General features: G+C 45.1%; 1 protein-coding gene and 1 pseudogene across 1 annotated transcript; both read left to right on the forward strand.

The window, feature by feature from the left end:
• The first annotated feature begins 60 nt into the window (after nt 1-60).
• LOC111980079 (Ig-like V-type domain-containing protein FAM187A) lies at nt 61-1,367 on the forward strand (annotated as a pseudogene).
• Nucleotides 1,368-1,623: 256 nt separating this feature from the next.
• Nucleotides 1,624-18,385, forward strand: LOC111981572 (ABI gene family member 3). Its single transcript, XM_024012901.3, has 10 exons — nt 1,624-1,886; nt 2,012-2,227; nt 9,676-9,851; nt 12,587-12,761; nt 13,440-13,501; nt 14,089-14,187; nt 14,331-14,629; nt 15,105-15,230; nt 16,621-16,749; nt 16,924-18,385. Exons 2-10 carry the CDS (start codon nt 2,096-2,098, stop codon nt 17,088-17,090), a joined length of 1,365 nt encoding a protein of 454 aa, XP_023868669.1. The 5' UTR covers nt 1,624-1,886; nt 2,012-2,095; the 3' UTR covers nt 17,091-18,385.
• The last annotated feature ends 5,842 nt before the right edge of the window (nt 18,386-24,227 follow it).

Here is a 24,227-nt window from a genome sequence, read left to right on the forward strand (position 1 = left end):
TCATAGCATATCTAGATAGACTAAGGATAACTTGAAGATGACAACGATGGGGCTAGGGACATGATGATTCCTATAAAACACCTGTCCCTCTTGCTACTCCTCCTCTAGACCCTCTCTTTCTCCCTCCTGTCTACCTATGAGGCCCCTGAAGACAAGGAGGACATTTTCTTTGCCAGTAGGGCCCGTCCTGCCTTCCTTGTGTTTGACAACGCTGCCTACTTGGCTGACATGAACATAGAGCTGCCCTGTCACTGTAAGCCTGAGGAGGTCCACTCTGTGGTGTGGTACTACAAGAAACAGCTGGGCAGCCCGGACACCAGGACACTCACTGACTTCCAGGGCACCTCTGTGGTAGACTCATCCAAAGTGGGCCGGGGAGAGGACCTCTGGAGCAGGTTCTCCATCCGCCTCTTCAGCCTGCTCATCTTCAGGGCCCAGAAGGAAAACTTGGGCCACTACCTCTGTGGGAGGACCAATGGGGAACTTCTTCTATGCTTATGACGTGGACGCCCAAGAGGCTCACAGGGTTCCTTGGAGTTGTGCCCAGATATGGGGGAGAGTAGCAGTAGTGGCAGCTAGGGCGGCTTCGAGATCCAACCAGGATCTTCCCCTCTACTGGCCATGGCCATGGTCCATGTGCGACCGCTATGGCGTCCGGGCTGAGCAAATCCACGTAGGGCTCTGCCACGTGAAGAGTGACTACCTCCACATGAGCTACAGGTGGACATCTCAGACGGTGGCCTCATGCAGCTCCTCCGCTGTGCCCCAACGCTTTGGCCTCTCCCAGGCCAACCACCAGGGGGCAGAGCTGAGGGTGCGGAGCTTCCAGATCCCCCAGGTCCATCCCCAGCCAGAACACCAGGCCCTTCTGGAGTTCCTGGGCCTCAATGAGCCAGAAGCTCCAAGGGTCCCTGTCTACAACCACAACCACCCAGTGGACACCCCACTCATCCTCTCCTGCCCTGGGGCCAAACCTCAGCACGTGGTAGCCTGGGACCAAGGCTCTAGGCCTCTGTACCGCTCCCACTACACGGAGGGCCTTAATGAGACCTCCCGTCTGTTCATAGACACAGGCCACCACCTGCACTGCAGCCCAGCAACACAGGAGGACAGAGGGTCCTACTACTGCTGGATCCAGGGGAAGAGGGCTGCTGAGATCAGGCTGGGTGTTTACTACCGTCTGGGCTGCAAGCGTCTGCTCTCTGACCCTGAATCTCTATGCCCTGAGGATTATTCTCCTCTACTATGGGGGGATGATTGGGGTATTTGTTTTGATAGTGCTGTTGAAGTATACTTGGCGCACAGTAAGACCAAAAAGTAGCCAAATACTTGAGATGTGCTTGACACTTGATGAGATTTGTTTTTGAGTTATTTTGAATAAATTATTTTGTGAAATGTAGAATTGCCTCTACTTCCAATTGATCTAACTCTAAGCTAAAGAAAGAAAGTGTGTTAATAAAGTGTGCTAATGATGTAGGAACATGTGTCAAAAAACTTCTGCTCTTGCCTACCCTGTTGGATTTTTGCCTGATAGCCAATAGGTGGCACTAGTGCATTAGCCTGGATGCCAATGCGGACGCCTATGATGCTGACAGCTCGAAACCTATTACTTTTTCATTTAAGACATGTTTTACCGTAGGCTAAACTGACATGCATACCTTTAAAAAAAAGCTTGATTGGCATTACTCACTGGTTTTAAAGAGATAATTTAGGGATAAATTGCACACATTAGGCCTATTTATTAATATTCCGCGGCAGGTTCACGTAGATACAACATCAAAGGCTTTATTGCGGTATACACACCATCAGCAGCATCGCCTTGCAAATGTCAAGGCGTTGCAGAAAGAGGAAGATCAAGTGAGCTACACGACACACGCAGTCAAGTGGTAAGTAAACCAGCTTCTCTTTTTTGGTAATGCAAGACGGGAGAATCTCCAGCCCTACTTTTGGTACTGCTTCTGCAAAGTGATGATGTCCCTGCGTGCTGGACTTATAAAGTGATTTTTTTCAGCTAACAAGTTCCCACAAGTGCCTCACGGAGAGGTTTCAGTCGCCACGGGTTTCCGAAGAAGACAGTTGCGCGCAAAGGGACATCATGAAGGACCAAAGCTGTACTGATGAAATTACACAAATCTTCCAAGAGGCTCCGTCGGCGAGACGAGCCCTGTTGGACAACTACGACAACCTGATGAAGGTGGCTGAATACTGCGAGAGCAACTACCTGCAGGTGAGATGGAAGTTTAGTGCAGACATCGCATAGTTAATGTATAACTACGTCAGTGTTAGGACACTGCCTAAGTTATACCGTAGCTAGTAGACATGTCATAGCCTATCAATTACTTGTACAGTTGAACAAATAGCCCACAGTACCGTTAACTTCACAGCAACGAGAGTAGGCAACGAGAGTAGGCTATTCAAATCTAGGCCCGACATCATGCATCGATCCGTCAAAATAGTGAAAGACAATGGGTGAATCCTTCTCCTCATTCCATAACACAACTTTTATCACACAGCATAACCAATATGAAAAAATTATATACATTTCAACATAAGCTATATATCCAAGAGTATGTGGACACCCCTTCAAATTAGTGGATTCGCATATTTCAGCCACACCCATTGCTGACATGTGTATAAAATCGAGCACACAGCCATGCAATCCCCATAGACAAACATTGGAAGTAGAATAGCCTTACTAAAGATCTCAGTGACTTTCAACGTGGCACTGTCATTAGATGCACCCTTTCCAACAAGTCATTTCTGTCAAATGTCTGCCCTGCTAGAGCTGTCCCGGTCAAGTGCTGTTATTGTGAATTGGAAACGTCTAAGTGGAACATTGGCTGTGAAGTGGTAGGCCAACACAAGCTCACAGAACGGGAGGGCTGAAGCCCATAGCACGTAAAAATCGTCTGTCCTCAGTTGCAAACTGCCTCTGGAAGCAACATCAGCACAAGAACTGTCAGGATCTTCATGAAATGGGTTTCCATGGTCAAGCAGCCGCACACAAACCTAAGATCACCATGCACAATGCCAAGCGTCAGCTGGAGTGGTGCTCACCACTATTTCTCAGTTCTCATTTGCAACTGCGACCTGGCCAAGATAAAGCAAAGCAGTTCGACACATACAACAACACAGAGTTACACATGGAATAAACAAACATACAATCAATAATACAGTAGAAAAATATACAGCATGTGCAAATGAGGTGGGATAAGAGAGGTAAAGGCAATAAATAGGCCATGGTGGCAAAGTAATTACAATATAGCATTTAAACACTGGAATGGTAGAATGTGCAGAAGATGAATGTGCAAGTAGAGATACTGGGATGCAAAGGAGCAAGTTAAATAAATAAATACAGTATGGGGATGAGGTAGATTGGATGGGCTATTTACAGATGAGCTATGTACAGGTGCAGTGATCGGTGAGCTGCTCTGACAGCTGGTGCTTAAAGCTAGTGAGGGAGGTAAGAGTCTCCAGCTTTAGTGATTTTTTGCAGTTCGTTCCAGTCATTGGCTGCAGAGAACTGGAAGGAGAGGTGGCCAAAGGAAGAATTGGCTTTGGGGGTGACCAGTGAGATATACCTGCTGGAGCGCGTGCTACGGGTGGGTGCTGCTATGGTGACCAGTGAGCTGAGATAAGGCGGGGCTTTACCTAGCAGAGACTTGTAGATGACCTGGAGCCAGCGGCGAGTATGAAGCGAGCGCCAGCCAACGAGAGCGTACAGGTCGCAGTGGTGGGTAGTATATGGGGCTTTGGTGACAAAACGGATGGCACTGTGATAGACTGCATCCAATTTGTTGACTAGAGTGTTGGAGGCTATTTTGTAAATGACATCGCCGAAGTCAAGGATCGGTAGGATGGTCAGTTTTACGAGGGTATGTTTGGCAGCATGAGTGAAGGATGCTTTGTTGCGAAATAGGAAGCCGATTCTAGATTTAATTTTGGATTGGAGATGTTTAATATGAGTCTGGAAGGAGAGTTTACAGTCTAACCAGACACCTAGGTATTTGTAGTTGTCCACATATTCTAAGTCAGAACCGTCCAGAGTAGTGGTGCTGGATGGGCTGGCAGGTGCGGGCAGCGATCGGTTGAAGAGCATGCATTTAGTTTTACTTGCATTTAAGAGTAGTTGGCGGCCACGGAAGGAGAGTTGTATGGCATTGACGCTCATCTGGGGGTTAGTTAACACAGTGTCCAAAGAGAGGCCAGAGGTATACAGAATGGTGTCATCTGCGTAGAGGTGGATCAAAGAATCACCAGCAGCAAGAACGACATCATTGATGTATACAGAGAAGAGAGTCGGCCCGAGAATTGAACCCTGTGGCACCCCCATAGAGACTGCCAGAGGTCCGGACAACAGGTTTTGACATACTGAACTCTATCAGAGAAGTAGTTGGTGAACCAGGCGAGGCAATCATTTGAGAAACCAAGGCTGTTGAGTCTGCCAATAAGAATGTTGTGATTGACAGAGTCGAAAGCCTTGGCCAGGGCGATGAATACGGCTGCACAGTAATGTCTCTTATCGATGGCAGTTATGATATCGTTTAGGACCTCAGCGTGGCTGAGGTGCACCCATGACCAGCTCTGAAACCAGATTGCATAGCGGAGAAGGTACGGTTTCGAAATGGTCGGTAATCTGTTTGTTAACTTGGCTTTCGAAGACCTTAGAAAGGCAGGGTAGAATAGATATAGGTCTGTAGCAGTTTGGGTCTTGTGTCTCCCCCTTTGAAGAGGGGGATGACCGCGGCAGCTTTACAATCTATGGAAATCTCAGACAATATGAAAGAGAAGCTGAACAGGTGAGTAATAGGGGTTGCAACAATTTCGGCAGATAATTTTAGAAAAAAAGAGCGCCCAGATTGTCAGTGGAAACGTGTTCTCTGGAATGATGAATCACGCTTCACCATCTGGCAGTCCGACATACGAATCTGGGTTTGGCGGATGCCAGGAGAACGCTACCTGCACCAATGCATAGTGCCAACTGTCCTCATAGCAGAACCCTTTGAAGAACCTTTTTTGTTTCCAGGTAAAAACCATATATAACCCGCTGTGTAGGGGTTCCTCGAGGAACCTTGAACCAAAAAGTGTTCTTCAAAGGGTTCTGCTATGGGGACAGCCGAATAACCTTTTTAGGTTCTAGATAGCACTTTTTTTCCGAAGAGTGTAAAGGAAGAACATTTTATGTCGCCACACCGGCGGAACCTTTCCAGTTAAAAAAGGTTTCTTGAGGAACCCCTCTGAAAAGGGTCTTCGAGGAACCCCTGTGTAAATGTTCAAACCGGAACCTTTTTGTGATGGGAGGGGTTCAAGCTTTTTTAATAATAAATACATTGTATATTGTTCCACCATAAATGCGTTGCTACATGGAACCATTCAAGGTTCCTCCAAGAACCCCTCAAATAACTCAAATAAAATATTAACCATTTACTAGCAAAGGTTCCTTGCGGATTTCCAGGGTTCCTCGAATCACCACTAATTCTAAGAGTGTAGGCTACAGCGTGGCCAAAATGGTTCCTAATTTGGCTTCTTAAATTACCCTTCACGTATTGATCAATGGAGATAATTTTCTGGGCCACCAAGCCGAAACTGTTGCAGTGATATAATTGAAATTGTAATGGTGAGTAAAAAACAATGTTTGATTTCACCAAATTTTAACATTCTGTGATTAACAGCACATGTTCAACTTCAGGAAAACATTTTTCATATCTCAAGAGGTAAAACAAAATACTATATTAAGTGCCTCTCTTCAGCGTAGTTAAATAATGAAAATAAAATAAAGTGCCCGATTTAAATGAAACTGTACAATGGTCCACAGTATGTCAGAGTGTAGGTCTGTGTCTTGTGATTCCAATGAGTGTTTATACTATTACTATACTACTATATGGCTCTACAGTGGATTTTTACCAGTGTTATGGTGCTTTCGTAACCAAGTGGGAAATGGGAATTTACCACATCTGGGAAACATCCACTTGAACGGCCCTCCAACTGCTAATTACTAGTTAAATCAGCCATGAATCCCCCTGTGACAAGGGGAATGGAATCTTTTTGTGTGCAACATGGAGGGACAATTGAATGCAAGATCCACAACAAACTTTCAATTGTTAAAACATTTCTAGCCTGTATCTAATGGTAACAGGGTTGAGGTGTTGTGCTCGACACGCTCAGTTTTTCACCAGAAAACACAGACTTAAATTAATCACTAATCACGTTAAATAAATAATAATCTTCAGAAATAACTTTGTCAAAGCAATGCAATAACTAGGGCTTTACAATAATGTTTAAAACTTGGGAGTATTTTGGGGGGATTAGTAGGTTAAAATCTTCCTAGAAGTAACAGAGGGTGGATCGAGGGACATTTTGGCACTTTAGCATTTCTCATTTGTCAAAATAATCCATCCACCGGACATGTGTGGCATATCAAGAAGCTGATGAAACAGCTTACATATGTGCACCTTGTGCTGGGGACAATAAAATGCCACTCTAAAATTTGCAGTTTTTTCACACAAGACAATGCAACAGATATCTCAAGTTTTGAGGGAGTGTGCAATTGGCATGCTGACTGCAGGAATGTCCACCAGAGCTGTTGCCAGATAATTTAATGTTAATTAAAAGGAATCTCCAATGTCGTTTTAGAGAATTTGGCACTACGTCCAACCGGCCTCACAACCGCAGACCACGTGTATGGCGTCGTGTAAGTGAGTGGTTTGCTGATATCAATGTTGTGAACAGAGTGCCCCATGGTGGGAGTGGGTTATGGTATGGGCAGGCATGAGCTACGGACAAAAAACACGATTGTATTTCATCAATGGCAATTTGAATGCACAGAGATACCGTGACGAGATCCTGAGGCCCATTGTCGTGCAATTCATCTCATGTTTCAGCATGATAATACTTGGCCCATGTCGCAAGGATCTGTACACAATTCCTGAAAGCTGAAAATGTCCCAGTTCTTCCATGACCTGCATACTCACCAGACATGTCACCCATTGAGCATGTTCGGGATGCTCTGGATTGACGTCCATGACAGCATGTTCCAGTTCCCGCCAACATCCAGAAACTTCACACAGCCATTGAAGAGGAGTGGAACAACATTCCACAGGCCACAATCAACAGCCTGATCAACTCTATGCGAAGAAGATGTGTCACACTGCATGAGGCAAATGGTGGTCACACCAGATACTGACTGGTTTTCTGATCCACGCCCCTACCTTTTTTTTTAAAAAGGTATCTGTGACCAAGAGAGGCATATCTGTATTCCCAGACATGTGAAATCCATAGATTAGGGCCTAATGAATTTATTTCAATTGACTGATTTCCTTATATTAACTGTAACTCGGTAACATTTTTAAATTGTTGCATGCAGCATTTATATTTTTGTTCAGTATACATTAAGAAACATTCCTGTCAAAGAAAGAGGAACAGATTAGTTTACGTAGTCAGAAGTGCTCATACTCGTTTTGAAAGCTTACAAAATTGACAAGGAGCATTTCTGTGCTTGTGTTCTAACCCAGTGTGCACCCTGGGAGAGTTACGCTGCTAGATTGTGCATTGTCAAGATGAGCAGGAAGAAGTGCGCTTCTGGTGACACCAATCTCCTTCAAATATTTCAGTGTAAAGAGAGTGTTTTCTTTGTGAAGAGCAACACAATTGAGTGGATCCTAATTGGTTGTGTCTGCGTGTGACGTGTGTCTCTATCGGCATTTGAATCTGAGAGAGAAATAGTGTTTATCTGAACACAGGAAGTCTCTGTGCATCTGCGTGTCGGAAGTGAGCATGTACAGTATATGTGCCCATTTCTATGTGAGTGTGAAGGAGTGCACATGTAAGGGTAGGCTCTGCTTCCTCGTGCTCTATGGCAGGCGTGTGCAGCCTATTGTCAACCAAGTTGTTAGGTGATGCTCTAAATACTGTAGGTAGCCTGCCGAAACCTGTCTGATTGCAACACAGCAAATTGGACAGTGTTACCTCGTGTTGATTTCTCAGTGTAACATTTCTAGGGTTGATTCAGGAGTGAAATGAACTCTCGGTGGTGTAAAAGAACCCCTGTGTTGATGTTAAGAACCAGTGTTGAGTGTGAGTCATGATTTGATTTCCCAGCATGCTCTGCTGCAGCTCGATTTTGGGGGGATTGCCTTTAAGATCTGTGTTTTTGCATGTTCATTTCTTGATTTATTCATCTTGTGCTACACAAGGATACATAGCATACATTTTTCTAAACTAATCCAATCACTGAAATAGTTGTTCCAGTTTAAATGGTTTAGGTAGTCTCCTTTATCAATGTTCCTAACCCTGGCAGTCATTCTTAATGCAGGTTGCAGGTGAATAAAAAGTCCAACTGTTGGCTGTCCTCACTCTGGCTGGATTCCAATAGGAATTACATATCACTTTGCAAGCCAGCGTAATGTGACTTGCAGGCCTGATGTGGCCTGTAAAACCAGTAGGTTCGTAACACCACTGTTTTGAGGTAAAACATGGCCATCAAAGTAAGTCCTTATGATATTCTGAATGTAATGTATTGTCATAAACAGTTTAACAGTAGGAACTCAGTGGAGTCACAGGACTGAGAATGAACGAATTTAACGATCATGTCTCTGTCACTAACAAATACAGTCATTACATCGGCTGATGTAAAAAGGGCTTTATAAATACATTTGATTGATATAACACAGAAATTATATTGGGGTCATGGCTTAGAATGACTTATTTTTGGGTAGAAGTGGGTAGAAGTTTTGTATCAATTTAGGTGCAGGGGGGCTGCCTTAATCGACATCTTCGGGGCCCAGGGAACAGTGGGTTAACTGCTTTGCTCAGGACGACAGATTTTTACCTTGTCAGCTCAGGGATTCGAACCAGCAGCCTTTCGGTTACTGGCCCAACGCTCTAACCACTAGGCTACTTGCCGCTCCTCAATTTAAGTGGTCTATGGTTATGTTAATTAAAGTTTCAGCACATCTGCTGCCCGTTCTGAAGTCTTTGTAAAACCTTACAAAAGAGCATGTGGCAATAAAGACTCATAATGTTCAACACTGAATGACCTTGTCAAGAGATACAGACCTTTTAGTGTAATGGTTAAAAATTCTTTATGAGGTGTTATTGTATAACACTAACAGGGTCAGCACTAAGCTCAGTGTTAATTTAACGCTCAAAAGTGTGGACATGTATAGACACTTGCCCGGTGTTAAACTTAACACTGTCAGTGTTGATTTGACACCGGAGAAGTTGCTGTGTACATTCACCACGAAATGAAATAGAATTGTGGACGCAGCGATCAGGCTGTTTCTGCCAGGCTAGTAAATAGGTGCTTTCACTGGCTATCTTAAAAAAAGGGGTTAATGTGTTCAGCACTGAGCTGTCGAAGACCGTGTGTGTATTTTGATATTATGGGAAGAATTAGAACAGGAAGGCATTCTACTGTGTGAGGGGGGACAGAGAGGTCTTATTTCACTGCTCTTCTCAGACACGTCAACAGACTCATATGACATTTAACTTTGAAAAATGTCACCTCGCATTGTCAATGTCAAAGTCAGATGCTATTATTATCATGATTGTAATGATCCCCAAGTAATCATACTATATATTTGTGACGTGAGCATCATTTTTTTCATGACTGTCAGTCTCCCCATGTCTCTCTCTTTCTCTCCCTCTCTCTTTCTTTCTCTCTCTCCCTCCCGTTAGGCAGGTGCGGATGCGGTCAAGGCCCTGGAGGAGACTAAGAACTTCACCACCCAGTCTCTGGCCAGTGTGGCCTACCAGATCAGCACCCTGGCCTCCAACGTCCTCAAGCTGCTGGACGCACAGAACTCCCAGCTCAGACACATGGAGTCTTCTGTCAACCTCATCGGACAGGTAGAGCAGAGGGGGTTACTAGCGTGTCTCCACACTTTTTTTTGTCACTAGCATGTCTCCATACACACTTGTGTGTGAGGCCCCGATTCCGTTTCAGGAACAGAACACAAGCATGTGTGTGTTAGCAGCAGTGGTGGTTGGTGCCGTTTAAGATCAGGGAGGAATTTATTTTAATTTTTATGAGCATGGCCTTATTTCTATTACAGGATATTGGATGACTGTCATTCATATTCCATTCACCCGGCTCAATGTAGCATCGATAGGTTTAGGCTACTACACGATACTCGAATTCTCCCTATACGCATCATGAGGTTGCTACAACTTAGCCTATGAATGAAAGTTTACAACGTAGGTGCACAGGTCGAGAGAAATTTGAGTATTCAAGGTAACAGACATTGATACATTCAATACCGCCTTGCACACTCTTGCCTGCATCTAGCTAATCTAGGGTGTAATCATTAGTCCAACAGTTGCAAACGAGTTTCTATAGGACAAATTCAGGAATCTTTATACCCGTTTAGTTACGTTTGCTTCCTTTTACGAAAAGTTTCTCAACAGAATCGGCGGAATGACGACACCCCTGATCACACGCAAACACTGTTTACTTTCATAGCAGCCACACACAAACAGCATGATCACTTTTCTCTTTGTATAGTCCTTCTCGCATCTACGCAATCTCCTCCTCCTCACATTTTCCCTTTACTTTGTGGACTTCTGTGCAGTACACATCAACTGTCATCAGAAGCCAAACCTTCTTATCGTAACTGCTAACCGCTAAACACAGCCTACTTCGTCGTCCCCAAATTGTCAGTCAACATAGCTACTAGAACTAACGTGTTAGTAAACCCGCTACAATCATGCACTACAGTGTACAGTCAGCAGCAAGCAGTTTAGCAGTTACACTGGCAAGTCCCGGTGGCAAAACATTTATAAAACCAAAAGCTTACCTTAACTTGGAAGAGTTCTTGTGTTGGATAGCCATAGCCAGCTAACTAACATAGCATCCCTCTCTGTTTGAGCCGGTTGTTTGAGTAGGGTAAACTAGCTAGCTGCATTTGCTAGCTAAGTAAGTGAAAGTGAAAAAAACAACAATTCAATATAACTAGCTCTAGATTCATTCTGTGATCCTTTGATTGGGTGGACAACATGTAAGTTCATGCTGCAAGAGCTCTGATAGGTAGGAGGACGTCCTCCGGAAGTTGTCATAATTACTGTGTAAGTCTATGGAAGGGGGTGAGAACCACGAGCCTCCTAGGTTTTGTATTGAATTCAATGTACCCAGAGCAGGACGGAAGCTAGCTGTCCTCTGGCTACACCATGGTGCTACCCTACAGAGTGTTGTTGAGGCTACTGTAGACCTTCATTGCAAAACAGTGTGTTTTAATCAATTATTTGGAGACATGAATATATTTAGCATAGTTTCATTTAAAAAGGATAACTTTTTTGGTGTTTCACTATTTTTATTTTTATGAAATTCACTGAGGATGATGGTTCTCCCCTTCCTTTTCTGAGGAGCCTCCACTGGTTAGCATAAATGTACAGTTAACTTTGCTAAAAAGGAAGGTTTGCTTGCTTGAACCCAGGTTTTAGAATGAGGAGGCCCATCAGAGGTAGTGACTGGACTGAAGGGGCACAAAAAAGGAAATTTGAGTCACCCTCCGTCCGGGTTGATGCGTTGTTGCACCTAGATCAGCAGGGTTCTCTGAGTGTCAATGGTACCCACTGTGCCAATTTTCTTTATTCCTTTCCCCCTCCCTCTCTTCCTTCTTTTCCGCTACCTCTCCTTATCCTCTACCCTTCTACCCCTCCCTGCCTACACCCCCTTTTTCTCCTTTCCCTCTATCCCCTACCCCTCCCTCCATCCCACCATCCCTTCCTTCCTTCCTTCCTCCCTCATCTCCTTACCCCTGGTGCTCAGCATATGAAAGCTGCAGAGTCTGCCTCCGCTGATCTGGGCTGGTTTCCAGGGACTCTTTGGGGACCCTGGCCTTCTTCCATGCAGAATAGCTGAATTCTCCATCCCCAGTACACCGCGTGCCCCCCCCAGCTTACTCTTACTCTCTTACACCAGCCCAACTGTTCCCTGCTCCCCGCCCCCCCCACCTCTCTGTAGCCCTACTGTTCCCCGGTGCACCCCTCCCCTCCCTCTCTGTAGCCCTACTGTCCCCGCTGCACCTCCTCCCCTCCCCTCTCTGTAGCCCACTGTCCCCAAAGCTGCACAGACCCAGGCATTCCTGCATGTTCCGCGGCCCAGCATTGTCATACAAAAAACCAGGTCACCTGAGAGGGGTTGGGGCGGAGGGTGAGTGGGTTGAGGGGCTACAGGGGAAATTTGACCTTCAACACAGAGCATCATTGGGGCTGGGATGGAATGAAAGACCCCAATGTTCTCTGTTCTGAGCGTTCCTTCCTGCTTAACCTCTGATTGATGTCCTCCATTGTCTGCTGGCACCGTGAAGGGTCCCTAACAACTGTATACTAAAGATAGGGCTCACTTGAAAGAGGGTTTGAGAGTATTACCACGTTCGTTTATGAGCTATCTTGAGCTAATCATGTTGTCAGAGAAAGGTACATGCTATTCCATCCTGTATGGTTTGTTATGTATTTTGGAAAAATGTACGTTTTACCAGAGGGAAGGAATTAAGAATAGCACATGTTTATCTGTATTTAAAAAATCTAATATATTAAGTGTTATTAGTTCATACCCTGATGACAACATCCTCTGCCTCTTGTCTTGCAGGACAGTGCACAGAGAGAAGGTGGCCCGGAGAGAGATAGGGGCTTTCACCACAGCCAAGAGGGTTCCCCGCAGTCACAAAATAATCCCCCCGGTAACAGGCAAGGAGCCCAAACCCAAGTACGCCCGTAGTCCCATCACCTACTCGGACCTGGACACACTGGGACATGGCATGAAGGTGAAACCGAAGTTTTCAAGTGCAATTACTCACATGTTTTACCTAATATTCCCATGACATTAAAAAGGCCAAAGGTTCAAATAAACACTTTCCCTGCAAGTGTCTTACTATACAGCTCCAAAACTGTACACCACTGTATGTTGCAATCAATATTCAATAGTAATGTTGGAAATTACGGATGTGGAAATGTAATTACTCTTTGGTGAAAACTACTTTTTACGACCTGGGTTGTGTCACCAGGGTACTACTGGTTGGAGACAAAGGCTCCGTAGCTTTCGTTAGCTCTCAAGGCGAGCCTTTTAAGATGCAGCTTGGCAGCAGCCAAATTCACCACCGTGCCTCTAGTCTACACCAGATCCAGTTAGAGAGGAGCAGCTTGATGCGTAACGCTGACCTCGATTAGCACACACACACACACACACACACACACACACACACACACACACACAGAACAAGCAGCCAGCCAGCCACTGTGCACCGTGGGAAAATGGCTAGACACACTAATTAGTGCTGCCAAGGCTCAGCCCGCTTCATTGATGCTCCAACACAATCCACTCATCTACAACACACACACACACACACACACACATAAACTACCTCTTCTTTTTCACTCTGCTCTCCCCTTTGTCTCTCTCTCTTTCTCTCTATCTATCGCTCTGTCTCACCGCATCCCCACAGGATTCCGGTAAGCTGATGGGGAAAGCAGGGTCATCAAAACGCAAACATGGCGGCACCATCAGGTATGACGCTGACACCGCTGATGCGATTGCTCCGCTCTCACGCCGCCAGTTCTAACTGCAACCGTTTCACTTCCTGTAAAAGTCCTTCAGACAGGAAGCCTCGTTTCCGCACATCCTCTATGCTCAGTGGTCCACAAAAACCCTTTCATTAAACTTTTATTCAAGAACCAGAAACGGCAGCAAAATACAGATTTTAAAATCATTTGTGTGAGCTGTGGGTAGGATTGGGGAATGTATTCATGCCTAACCACACCTCCTGTCCAATCATGTTTGTTGTGTTCATTCAGCCAAAGGGATATTTACTGTGGACAGGACAGAGCGATTACAGAGCTTTCACATTGTGATTATGCCAAAAACAAACCAGGAAGTATAGAAATCAAATGTGCGGGTATCATTTGCACTGAGTAGCATATTGAAACTGTTTCGTGAGAGAAGAGAACAACGTCTCTCAGTCAATGTGCGATTTTGAAGCTTTCTGCATGTTTCTGACTATTTATGAGTTGATAGAGCTGATCTGTGTGAGTCCAAGTGTCAGCATTTGTGATCATGCTATGTGACGCTTAGGGCTGTGCGTGTGTTTTCAGCAGGAGCAGTTCCAGGGCACCCCCAGAGCCTGTCCAGTGTCCCATAGCCCCCTCTCTGTCTCGAGGGGCGTCCCTCACCTCTCTCAATGATCGCTCCATTGGGTAAAAAACACTTACTGGAAACACAGTTTTACTGTACACATGTAAGCTTTGACACTTACTACTAAACACTGTAGAATATCTCCAACCAGACATGGAAATATACCTCTAGCTTACTGTGACGTTGCCCTCCCCACCTGTAACAGGTCCAGCTTCGGCAAGGCCGTGCCTCCCCCCGTGGTCCCCAGCTGGCCCGCGTCACCTTCCTCTGACATCATCACCACCCTGCTGGAGGAGGCCCCGCCCCCACCACCGCCCCTGTCTCTGATGGAGGATGGTGACGCCGCCATGACAGCTGTGGCCCCTCCTCCTCCTCCCATGGCGCCTCCTGCCTCCTCTCTGGATGTCCCTCCTCCCCCTCCTCTGCCTCCCAGCACCCCTGAACCTGCCCATACCAGCCTAGCCTGCATCCCCCCTCCCCCTGCCCCACCCCCACTGGAGACCGGTAAGTGTCTGTATAACACTTTATCATGAATTTCATACATTTGAATGAACTCTTTGTAGCTAGTGTACATACTATTAGTAATTGACCGTAAACGTACTGTATGAGTAACTAAAGTTCGTTCACATGTCTTAAACTGAATATCACACTCAATATCAAACATCTAGGCGGAAAATATCGCTTGTTTTTGTGTTTCCCACACTGTGAGACAGCTTTAGCACACTGCACAGCACAGTGTAGGAGAGGAAATGAGAACACGTTGTGTGCAGACAGACACCCAGAGACATGCACATGCTGACACGTCTAGAGGCAGGAAACCAGGACCAACCAGCCTTGTGCCTGCACTGTGATACTGAGAAATAAATACTTTTAAAAAAAAAACTTAGTTGCATGATTGTGTTACTGACTTCACACGGTATGAAACGCTGAATATCAACTTAATCAGATATTCTTCAATGAATATATTCTCTGTTCTTAGTGGCTGAAGAGAACGGCTTCCCGCCCCCAATGCCACCACCATCTGACGAGCCTCTCCCTCCACCAGCCAGTGAGGGCCTGGAGCTCCCTGACCCGCCCCCTCCGCCGAGTGATGAAGTGGACGAAGGTAAAAGGGGCGGGTTGGTTTGGTGCACCGCCCATGTGTCACACTGTACTTTTAATGGTCTTTCAACAAGTGGTTTTGAAAGGACTCTTGAATGAGGCCTCACATCCATTTCTAATACCGTAAAGGATCTGATTTGTTGAAATGTTGTTATCTGTTTGTTTAGCTGTCTGTCTGGGGTTTGTTTGTTTCTGTCTGTCTATGCAGAGCATGCTCGCTGATGCTGATTTTTGGTGTTTTCCTGTCCTTATCTCTGTTATTAGACGTTCTCTCTCTCTCTCTCTGTGTCTGTCTGCTTCATCTTGACCTATGACCTGTGACCTGTCTCTCTCCGGCTCAGCTCTGCAGCCCAGGCGGTCTCGTGTACGTCGTCACCCCCCCAGCTCGCGCTCCATGTCCCTCAGGGTCCGCACGGGCCCTAGCTCTCGCTCGCTCTTCACTCGCTCGCTCTTCCTGCCAACCATCCAATCACGTAAGGCCACTTTGGCAACCCCCCCCCCCCCCCCCCTCCCCCCCCCTGTAGTCCCCCATCGCCCCATCACTTAGTATTACCATACCAATCATTAGTTCATGAGGAGCTGAACATGGCTAATGCGAAACTGGTTTAATATTACACCACTATTGTTTAGTTTTTTGGTGAATGATGAAAGTTCAAGCCTTGCTTAAAGCAATAGTGTTAGCTTTCATAGTAGTGCTAGCGTTAGCATTTGGGACGCCATTGTAAATAACAATTAGTTCTTAACTGACTTGCCTAGTTATATAAAGGTTCAATCAATAAATAGATTGAAATAAATGTGGAGTCCCCTCTGAAGACCCATTTTGGTTGATCTGCTGTAAACCTTTCTCCGTCACCCGTTCCTACCTCTCCCTCTGTGAACTCACCGGTCAGTCATGATCCCTCCTCCCCCTTCATACCCTCCTCCTCTCGCCCCTCCCGTGTCGCTGAGCCCCCTGTCCAGCCTGCCCGCCCGCCTGGATCACCTGGGTAAGTGGGAGACTGTGTGAGACCTCAATACACCCTCCAGGCCACAGGGGGAGGGGTGGGGTGACTTCTGTCCAAATGGCTGCGTCACTGCTGCTGCTGCTATTGCTGTTGAGTCTACTGTGTTGGAAGGTAAAGCCACAGACAGATTCTGTCCTCTAAAAGTCCGTCAGACACTGGGTTGGTAACTTCTTTGTTTTGTCCTTGATCGATAAGATGGCTTATGTTTTTCAATATAACAGATAACACATTATGTGGCGATAATAGTTTCAAAGAAGCTAGGCACTGTGACTGGATTTAAAGAGTCCTCGGAACAGTAGTTTTGATACACTTTGGAACAAGAATTACTTGTATGGGAAGTGGTGCAGCCTATCAGTTTGGGTTTATATGCCTTTTTGACCAATCCTGTAGATCTGATGATCCCAGCCCCGCCTCCTTCACCTTTTACCGACAGCGTGGGTGGCTTTGATGACACCATGCCACCCCTACCTCCCCCTGCTGATTATGACACGACTGGCCCTACAGACTTCTTAGAGAAAGGTAGGATAGTGCTCCATGCATATTCACCAATGGATAAATGACTAAACGCTGTCATGGCCCAAATTGCGTGCATACTTCTACAGTACTTATTCAATGTCTGACCAAGTAATACCATTACAATTTGGCCTGTGTTTGTGTCTTGGTTGTCTCGTTGCAATTCACTTTCACTCCCAGTGGTGGCGCTGTACAGCTACAACTCAGGGAATCCTGGAGACCTGGTGTTCCAGGAGGGAGAAGTCATCTACCTGATCAAGAGGAATGAAGACGGCTGGTGTGAGGGACTGCTCAACGGAGTAGAGGGATTCTTCCCTGGGAACTACGTAGATTCCTTCACCAACTAAGATATTAGAGCACTTGAAGGTAGACTCAGCGATAGGACGTGTGTGCAGGAAATAAACAGCATAGTGGGTCAATTTCCGCTACAACTAAGCGTTTTGAAGCCCGAGGCTCAACTTGTCCTGTGTTTTGGTCTTGTGGCTACCATGTTGTAAAAGCGTGAGGCGAACCCGTGCACATGCGCAGATACTGTGTGTGTGACAGCGTGAGAGCGGAGTCGTGCGTCTCGCTTAGCGCAATATCTGCGGTGCTGCTCGTGGCAATGTCATTTCGCTTAGTCCACCTTTAATATGAAGAGGGGAAAGTCGGCTCTGTCCACAAACAACCCCTAACCCTATACCCTAGGTCTACCTAGGCACTTTATGTTGATCAGGAAGAATTGGACGGGTGTAAACATACCTATTCACATCATTGGTATAAGCAATAACTATTGTAGCTTTACCTGTCCCTTTTGATTGGCCAGATGGAATTTCAATCATATTGCCTGTCCGGTATAGAGTTTCAGGCTAGTGGTTGTTGGGTTGTTTCTTGATGGGGATGTAGTCAACTGTAGAAAGACCTCTACTGACCCCTACAGGTCATGCATAGTAATATGAATGGAAATAAGGCACTATTTACACTTGGAATGATGACAGGACTCTGAAATATAGCCACCATATGGTGCGAGGGGCTAGCTATATATTACCAAGAGGGTCACTAGGTAGGACGACTTAATATCTGCTATCTTTCAACCAAGACTAGATCAAATATAGAAAATCAGCTTGCTTATTAACCACGAAGCTAGTGAATACTTGGGAAATGCTTTGCAAGTTATACAATAGCTCTATGTCCCGTTCAGTATTGTTTTACAAGTACTGTAGTACCAGTATATGAGCTAGTTTGGCCTTACTGTTGTGCTCAGTAGGACAAGCCCTGAACGCTGCATAATGATGTGGTAAAGTTGCTTCCTTTTTATGTCAATGGGACCAGCCACTGTTTGCTGCTGCAGTTTTTGGCTCTGCAGGATGATATTGGTCACTTAATTCGACTTGCACTAATATATTTTGTAATATTCAAACTCAGATGAAATAATATATGGATTATAGAGAAAATTATAGGAGAAAATATTTGTATGAAATTCTGTTTACGAGGTGAAAATATTTTACTGGTAGTGATGTCATGAGATTGAAAAAATGTAAAAGTGATTTTAAACTTGTTAATGTTGTCAGTTAGTTTCCTTTTGATACTTAGTATATCCTTTAAGGTTGAACAATGTTTCATTTACATGTCTTTCAATAAATGCTTAGCTTTTCCAAATAAACTTTCTCAAGATCTCATGCCAATCTAGAAACCAACTATTGAAAATGAGATTACTACTGTATGTGCCATGAAGACCGTTAAGAGGAGTAACAAACTAAGTCCATATCATTTTGTTGTCTAAAACGTGCCCGACAGGTCTTCTTCTAATGCTAAGACAACATGATACAGTAACTTTACCATTGTGTTTGGCCTCATCATGGCCATGGCAGCTCAGGTGCTGTGCCTTTAAACAGCAACGGGTCTCTATAAACCTGTCACCTTCACCCTCAGTTCAATAGCACACCCTTTGCCAGATAAGACACACAGACATTACAGTACACATACACTCAGGTCTTCTATATTCACACACACACACACACACACAGTACACATAGGTTCTGGTCCTTATTGATTTCCGTTGAATTCCCAGGTTCACAGAAGCGGCTGCTGGCTTTAAGGTAAGATAAAGTTAATTTGGATTTATATATTTGGATTTATATGTTTACATACAGTATAATAGGACTATAGGTCAACAGAACGTTGTTGGTATGAATGTGTGATCCATATCTACTCTGACAAGACTGAATTGAATAGATTCTTCTTGGTGTTGACTCTGTGTTGTGCACACTGACTATGCGGTTAGGTATGCTATTCTTTGGACGCTCGTTCTTTCACTCCACTTCCACTTGTGATTTTATCAATCTGTGGACTTATTAACATGATATACGATCACCCGCGAGTGCTTCTCAATCAAAAGCCAGACGGCCATAAACAACCTATTATATAATCTCAACACAGCTTTACAGTCGAATGTCGATACTACCTGTACCTTCATACCGACCAATTCAAATTGAAGGTGACAGAAGTTTATATTACATTTTCGTTGCACCGCTCTTTCTTTTAAATTGGAACTAGTCTCTGGTAGCTGAGATTTGGTTCTGGGGTGTTGAGATTGCATTGCAACCAAAAACAGTTCTGGTTCTTTTCTATCCGAGTGTGACAAAGGTACTGTTTCCTGAGTCATGTTTATGACCGTTGTGGAAAAACATGAAGTGACTTCACGTGATGATATCTCCGATGAAGTTTCACGTGTGTCCAGAGTTTCAAGTTCCTTGTTGTCCACATCACCAACAAGCTATCATGGTCCAAACACACCAAGACAGTCGTGAAGAGGGCACGACAACGCTGTACCCCCGCACATTTCTTTAACACTTTCTTTTGGGTTACTACATGGTTCCATATGTGTTATTTCATAGTTTTGATGCCTTCACTATTATTCTACAATGTAGAAAATAGTCTAAATAAAGAAAAACCCTTGAATGAGTAGGTGTGTCCAAACTGTATATATTTTTTTTATTCTGGTTTTTCAGGGGGTGCTACAGCACCCTCAGCACCCCTACTTCCCGAGGCTATGCCTGTTTCAAGACGTCCACTATCATCCCCGTGCCCAAGAATGAGAAAGTAAATGAGCTGAATGACTATCGACCCTTAGCACTCACTTCCGTCATCATGAAGTGCTTCGAGAGGCTATTCAAAGACCACATCACCTCCTCCCTCCCAGACACACTCGACCCTGTCCAATTCGCCTACCGCCCCGACATCCACGGACGAACAATCAATCAATCAAGTTTATTTTATATAGCCCTTCGTACATCAGCTAATATCTCGAAGTGCTGTACAGAAACCCAGCCTAAAACCCCCAAACAGCAAGCCATGCCAGGTGTAAAGCACGGTGGCTAGGAAAAACTCCCTAGAAAGGCCAAAACCAGGAAGAAACCTAGAGAGGAACCAGGCTATGAGGGGTGGCCAGTCCTCTTCTGGCTGTGCCGGGTGGAGATTATAACAGAACATGGCCAAGATGTTCAAAATGTTCATAAATGACAAGCATGGTCACAATAATAATCAGAATAAATCAGTTGGCTTTTCATAGCCGATCATTAAGAGTTTAAAACAGCAGGTCTGGGACAGGTAGGGGTTCCATAACCGCAGGCAGAACAGTTGAAACTGGAACAGCAGCAAGCCAGGTGGACTGGGGACAGCAAAGAGTCATCATGCCCGGTAGTCCTGACGTATGGTCCTAGGGCTCAGGTCCTCCGAGAGAGAGAAAGAAAGAGAGAAGGAAGAATTAGAGAAGCATACTTAAATTCACACAGGACACTGGATAAGACAGGAGAAGTACTCCAGATATAACCAACTGACCCTAGCCCCCGACACAAACTACTCGCAGCATAAATACTGGAGGCTAAGACAGGAGGGTCAGAGACACTGTGGCCCCATCCGATGATACCCCGGATAGGGCCAAACAGGAAAGGATATAACCCCACCCACCATGCCAAAGCCAACAGCCCCCACACCACTAGGAGATATCTTCAACCACCAACTTACAATCCTGAGACAAGGCCGAGTATAGCCCACAAAGATCTCCACCACAGCACAAACCAAGGGGGGCGCCAACCCAGACAGGAAGATCACGTCAGTAACTCAACCCACTCAAGTGACGCACCCCTCCTAGGACGGCATGAAAAGCACCAGTAAGCCAGTGACTCAGCCCCTGTAATAGGTAAGCTAGAGACATCCCAAGTGGGCAGAGCACGAGCGGAACCGGCCAGGCAGAGACAGCAAGGGCGGTTCGTTGCTCCAGAGCCTTTCCGTTCACCTTCACACTCCTGGGCCAGACTACACTCAATCATATGACCTACTGAAGAGATAAGTCTTCAGTTAAAGACTTAAAGGTTGAGACCGAGTCTGCGTCTCTCACATGGGTAGGCAGACAATTCCATAAAAATGGAGATCTATAGGAGAAAGCCCTGCCTCCAGCTGTTTGCTTAGAAATTCTAGGGACAATTAGGAGGCCTGCGTCTTGTGACCGTAGCGTACGTGTAGGTATGTACGGCAGGACCAACTCGGAAAGATAGGTAGGAGCAAGCCCATGTAACGCTTTATAGGTTAACAGTAAAACCTTGAAATCAGCCCTTGCCTTAACAGGAAGCCAGTGTAGGGARGCTAGCACTGGAGTAATATGATCAAATTTCTTGGTTCTAGTCAGGATTCTAGCAGCCGTATTTAGCACTAACTGAAGTTTATTTAGTGCTTTATCCGGGTAGCCGGAAAGTAGAGCATATCGTTGATTATTCGATTGGGAGGACGAAAAGGGATGTCAAACTATGGTGTTGTGTTTGTTCTTGCAGGTTTCTACTGAGGTGCAGGTGTTAACTTCACAAGATGCCGATACAAGAGGCTTTTTACTTTTTAGAGTAAGAGTCCCATTCCTGTCCACATTCATATCGGTCTAGGACACACACGCACAAACACAAACCGAAATAGACTTTGCCTGTGTCTGGTCATGTGCTCCTACAGCGACGAGAAATTCACAAACCCAATGACGTTCTCTTCCCTTAGAATCTTCATGCCGTTGATCACATTTGGCATCACCATCCTCTGCTGCACAGCCTTTTGTAAGGCCTTCCACCGGGCCCGCGAGGAGCAACTGGACCGGGAGGAGAGACGAGACAGGCCCTCCATCTATGTCATTCCCTTCCCCGCAGTATCTTATGACAACGAAGACATCCACAGGCCTCCTCGCTACAGCACCTCAGAGTTCTACAGCCCACCTCCTGCCTACAATGAGGTAATAGTCCATCCTAAACATGAGGTGCAAATTGTACCGTTCGGTAGGGTTTACAACTTTACAATACATTTTTATTCACACTTTTTGGGTAAAACACTGGACCGTATTGTACGTGTTTTTTAATCTCAACGTTTCTAATCTATTCATCCAATCTCATTTTGTCTAGGTGGAGATGAAGCCAGACTTTATCCACCCAGAGCTTCCGCCAGCCTACTCTGAGGTCTCCAACACACCTGTTCTCCCCCTGCAACCTTACTCGGCGTCTCCTGAACCCCACTCCCAACCATAGGACTGTACCTCCTTAGGAAGCCTGCGAGGGGGAGGCCTGAGGCCACAGACTAAGGGATAAATGACACAGAATATGGCACATACTGTATGTGGAGTGGGGATTCTGAAGCTGGATATGTATACTACAGAGACTTGGTCCTTGGGATTGTTGAATGGGGACGTGAGGTGGAAAGTTTGGAGACCATAAGGAAAAGCAAGTGTTTGGACATCTATGAAAGTGTGTACTGTAGAGCAGAAGTTGGGGACAAGAGATTGAATGGGGTTGCGTAGTAGCTATAGCTACCAATCTGTACATACCAGTGTGTAAATATGAATAAATCTTTCAAATTTTATTTTTCAAGATATTACTCAGAATACTTCACTAATATTATTATGTATCAGTGTCATGGAACGTGTTGTGTAATATGGTAAATAAAGTCTGTTTTCATTATCAAAGATTCAATCTGTCCTGTGTTGGTCATGTCTGATGCTGTAACACGTCGTCCGTGCTCTTTGGCCAAACAGGTTATATAACAGCCCTACCCAGGGCGCTGTTCTGTAAAACACCGGTAAGATATTGAACAGACAAACTGATACAAATGTACTATTTGATGGACATGACCGTTTTTGGCATTCCTCTCGGTTATAAATATGGTATTTCCTCTTCAGTTTCCCAATCATATTTCCTGACATGAATATGAACAAGTCTTTGGCTGACGATGTGTAGTGGTATTAAGTGACAGTAAAATAGTAACCCCTTCACTTAATTCCCCCTTGCCTACGACTGTAAACTATGATCAAAACATATATGGCCCGTCTCTTGTCATTCATTATCTAAGATTAGACCAGAGGTTGAGCCGTTGTTACTGAGATGCCTCAATGCTACGAACCCAACACTGTTTTGCTTTTTAAACATCATGCACAATACTAGCATTTTGCCAATATGACAGACTGGGTTTGAAACCTGGGTCTCTAGTGTGCTTCTGGACTGGGTTAGCCCGATGAGCTAAAGCCTAGGCATTAACTTGGGGAACTAACACTCGTCTTCAGGAGAGTGGTCGGTGCAAAGTTACTCACTCATCACGTGAGTGTGATTCATCAACTTTTATATAGTACACAGTGCATTCGGGAAAGTATTCAGACCCCTTGGCTTTTTCCACATTTTGTTACGTTTACAGCCTTATTCTAAAATGTATTAAATAAAACAAATGTCCTCATCAATCTACACACAATACTCCATAATGACAAAGTGAAAACAGGTTTTTAGAAATGTTTGCAAATGTATTAAAAATAAAAAACAGAAATACCTTATTTACAAAAGTATTCAGACCTTTTGCTATTAGATCCGAAATTGAGCTCAGGTGCATCCTGTTTCCATTGATCATTCTTGAGATGTTTCTACAACTTGATTGGAGTCCACCTGCGGTAAATTCAATTGTTTGTATATAAGGTATATAAGGTCCCACAGTTGACAGTGCATGTCGGAGCAAAAACCAAGCCATGAGGTCGAAGGAATTGTCCGTAGAGCTCCGAGAAAGGATTATGTCGAGTCACAGATCTGGGTAAGGGTACCAAGACATTTCTGCAGGATTGAAGGTCACCAAGAACACAGTGGCCTCCATCATTTTTAAATGGAAGAAGTTTGGAACCACCAAGACTTTTCCTAGAGCTGGCCCCCAGGCCAAACTGAGCAATCGTGGGAGAAGGGCCTTGGTCAGGGAGGTGACCAAGAACCCGATTGTCACTCTGACAGAACTCCAGAGTTCCTCTGTGGAGATGGGAGAACATTCCAGAAGGACAACCATCTCTGTAGCACTCCACCAATCAGGCTTTTATGATAGAGTGGCCTCATGGAAGCCACTCCTCAGTAAAAGGCACATGGGAGCTCTCTTGGAGCTGGCCAAAAGGCACCTAAAGACTCTCAAACCATGAGAAACAAGATTCTCTGGTCTGATGAAACCAAGATTGA

This window comes from Salvelinus sp. IW2-2015, linkage group LG20, assembly GCF_002910315.2.
Source record: "Salvelinus sp. IW2-2015 linkage group LG20, ASM291031v2, whole genome shotgun sequence".
NCBI lineage: Eukaryota > Metazoa > Chordata > Actinopteri > Salmoniformes > Salmonidae > Salvelinus > Salvelinus sp. IW2-2015.

Coding starts and splice junctions, on each gene's coding strand:
- LOC111981572 (XM_024012901.3), top strand. CDS start 2,096: ATGAAGGACCAAAGCTGTACTGATGAAATTACACAAATCTTCCAAGAG. Junction 9,852..12,586: donor AACCTCATCGGACAGGTAGA/GCAGAGGGGGTT, acceptor CTTGTCTTGCAG/GACAGTGCACAGAGAGAAGG. Junction 12,762..13,439: donor CACTGGGACATGGCATGAAG/GTGAAACCGAAG, acceptor GCATCCCCACAG/GATTCCGGTAAGCTGATGGG.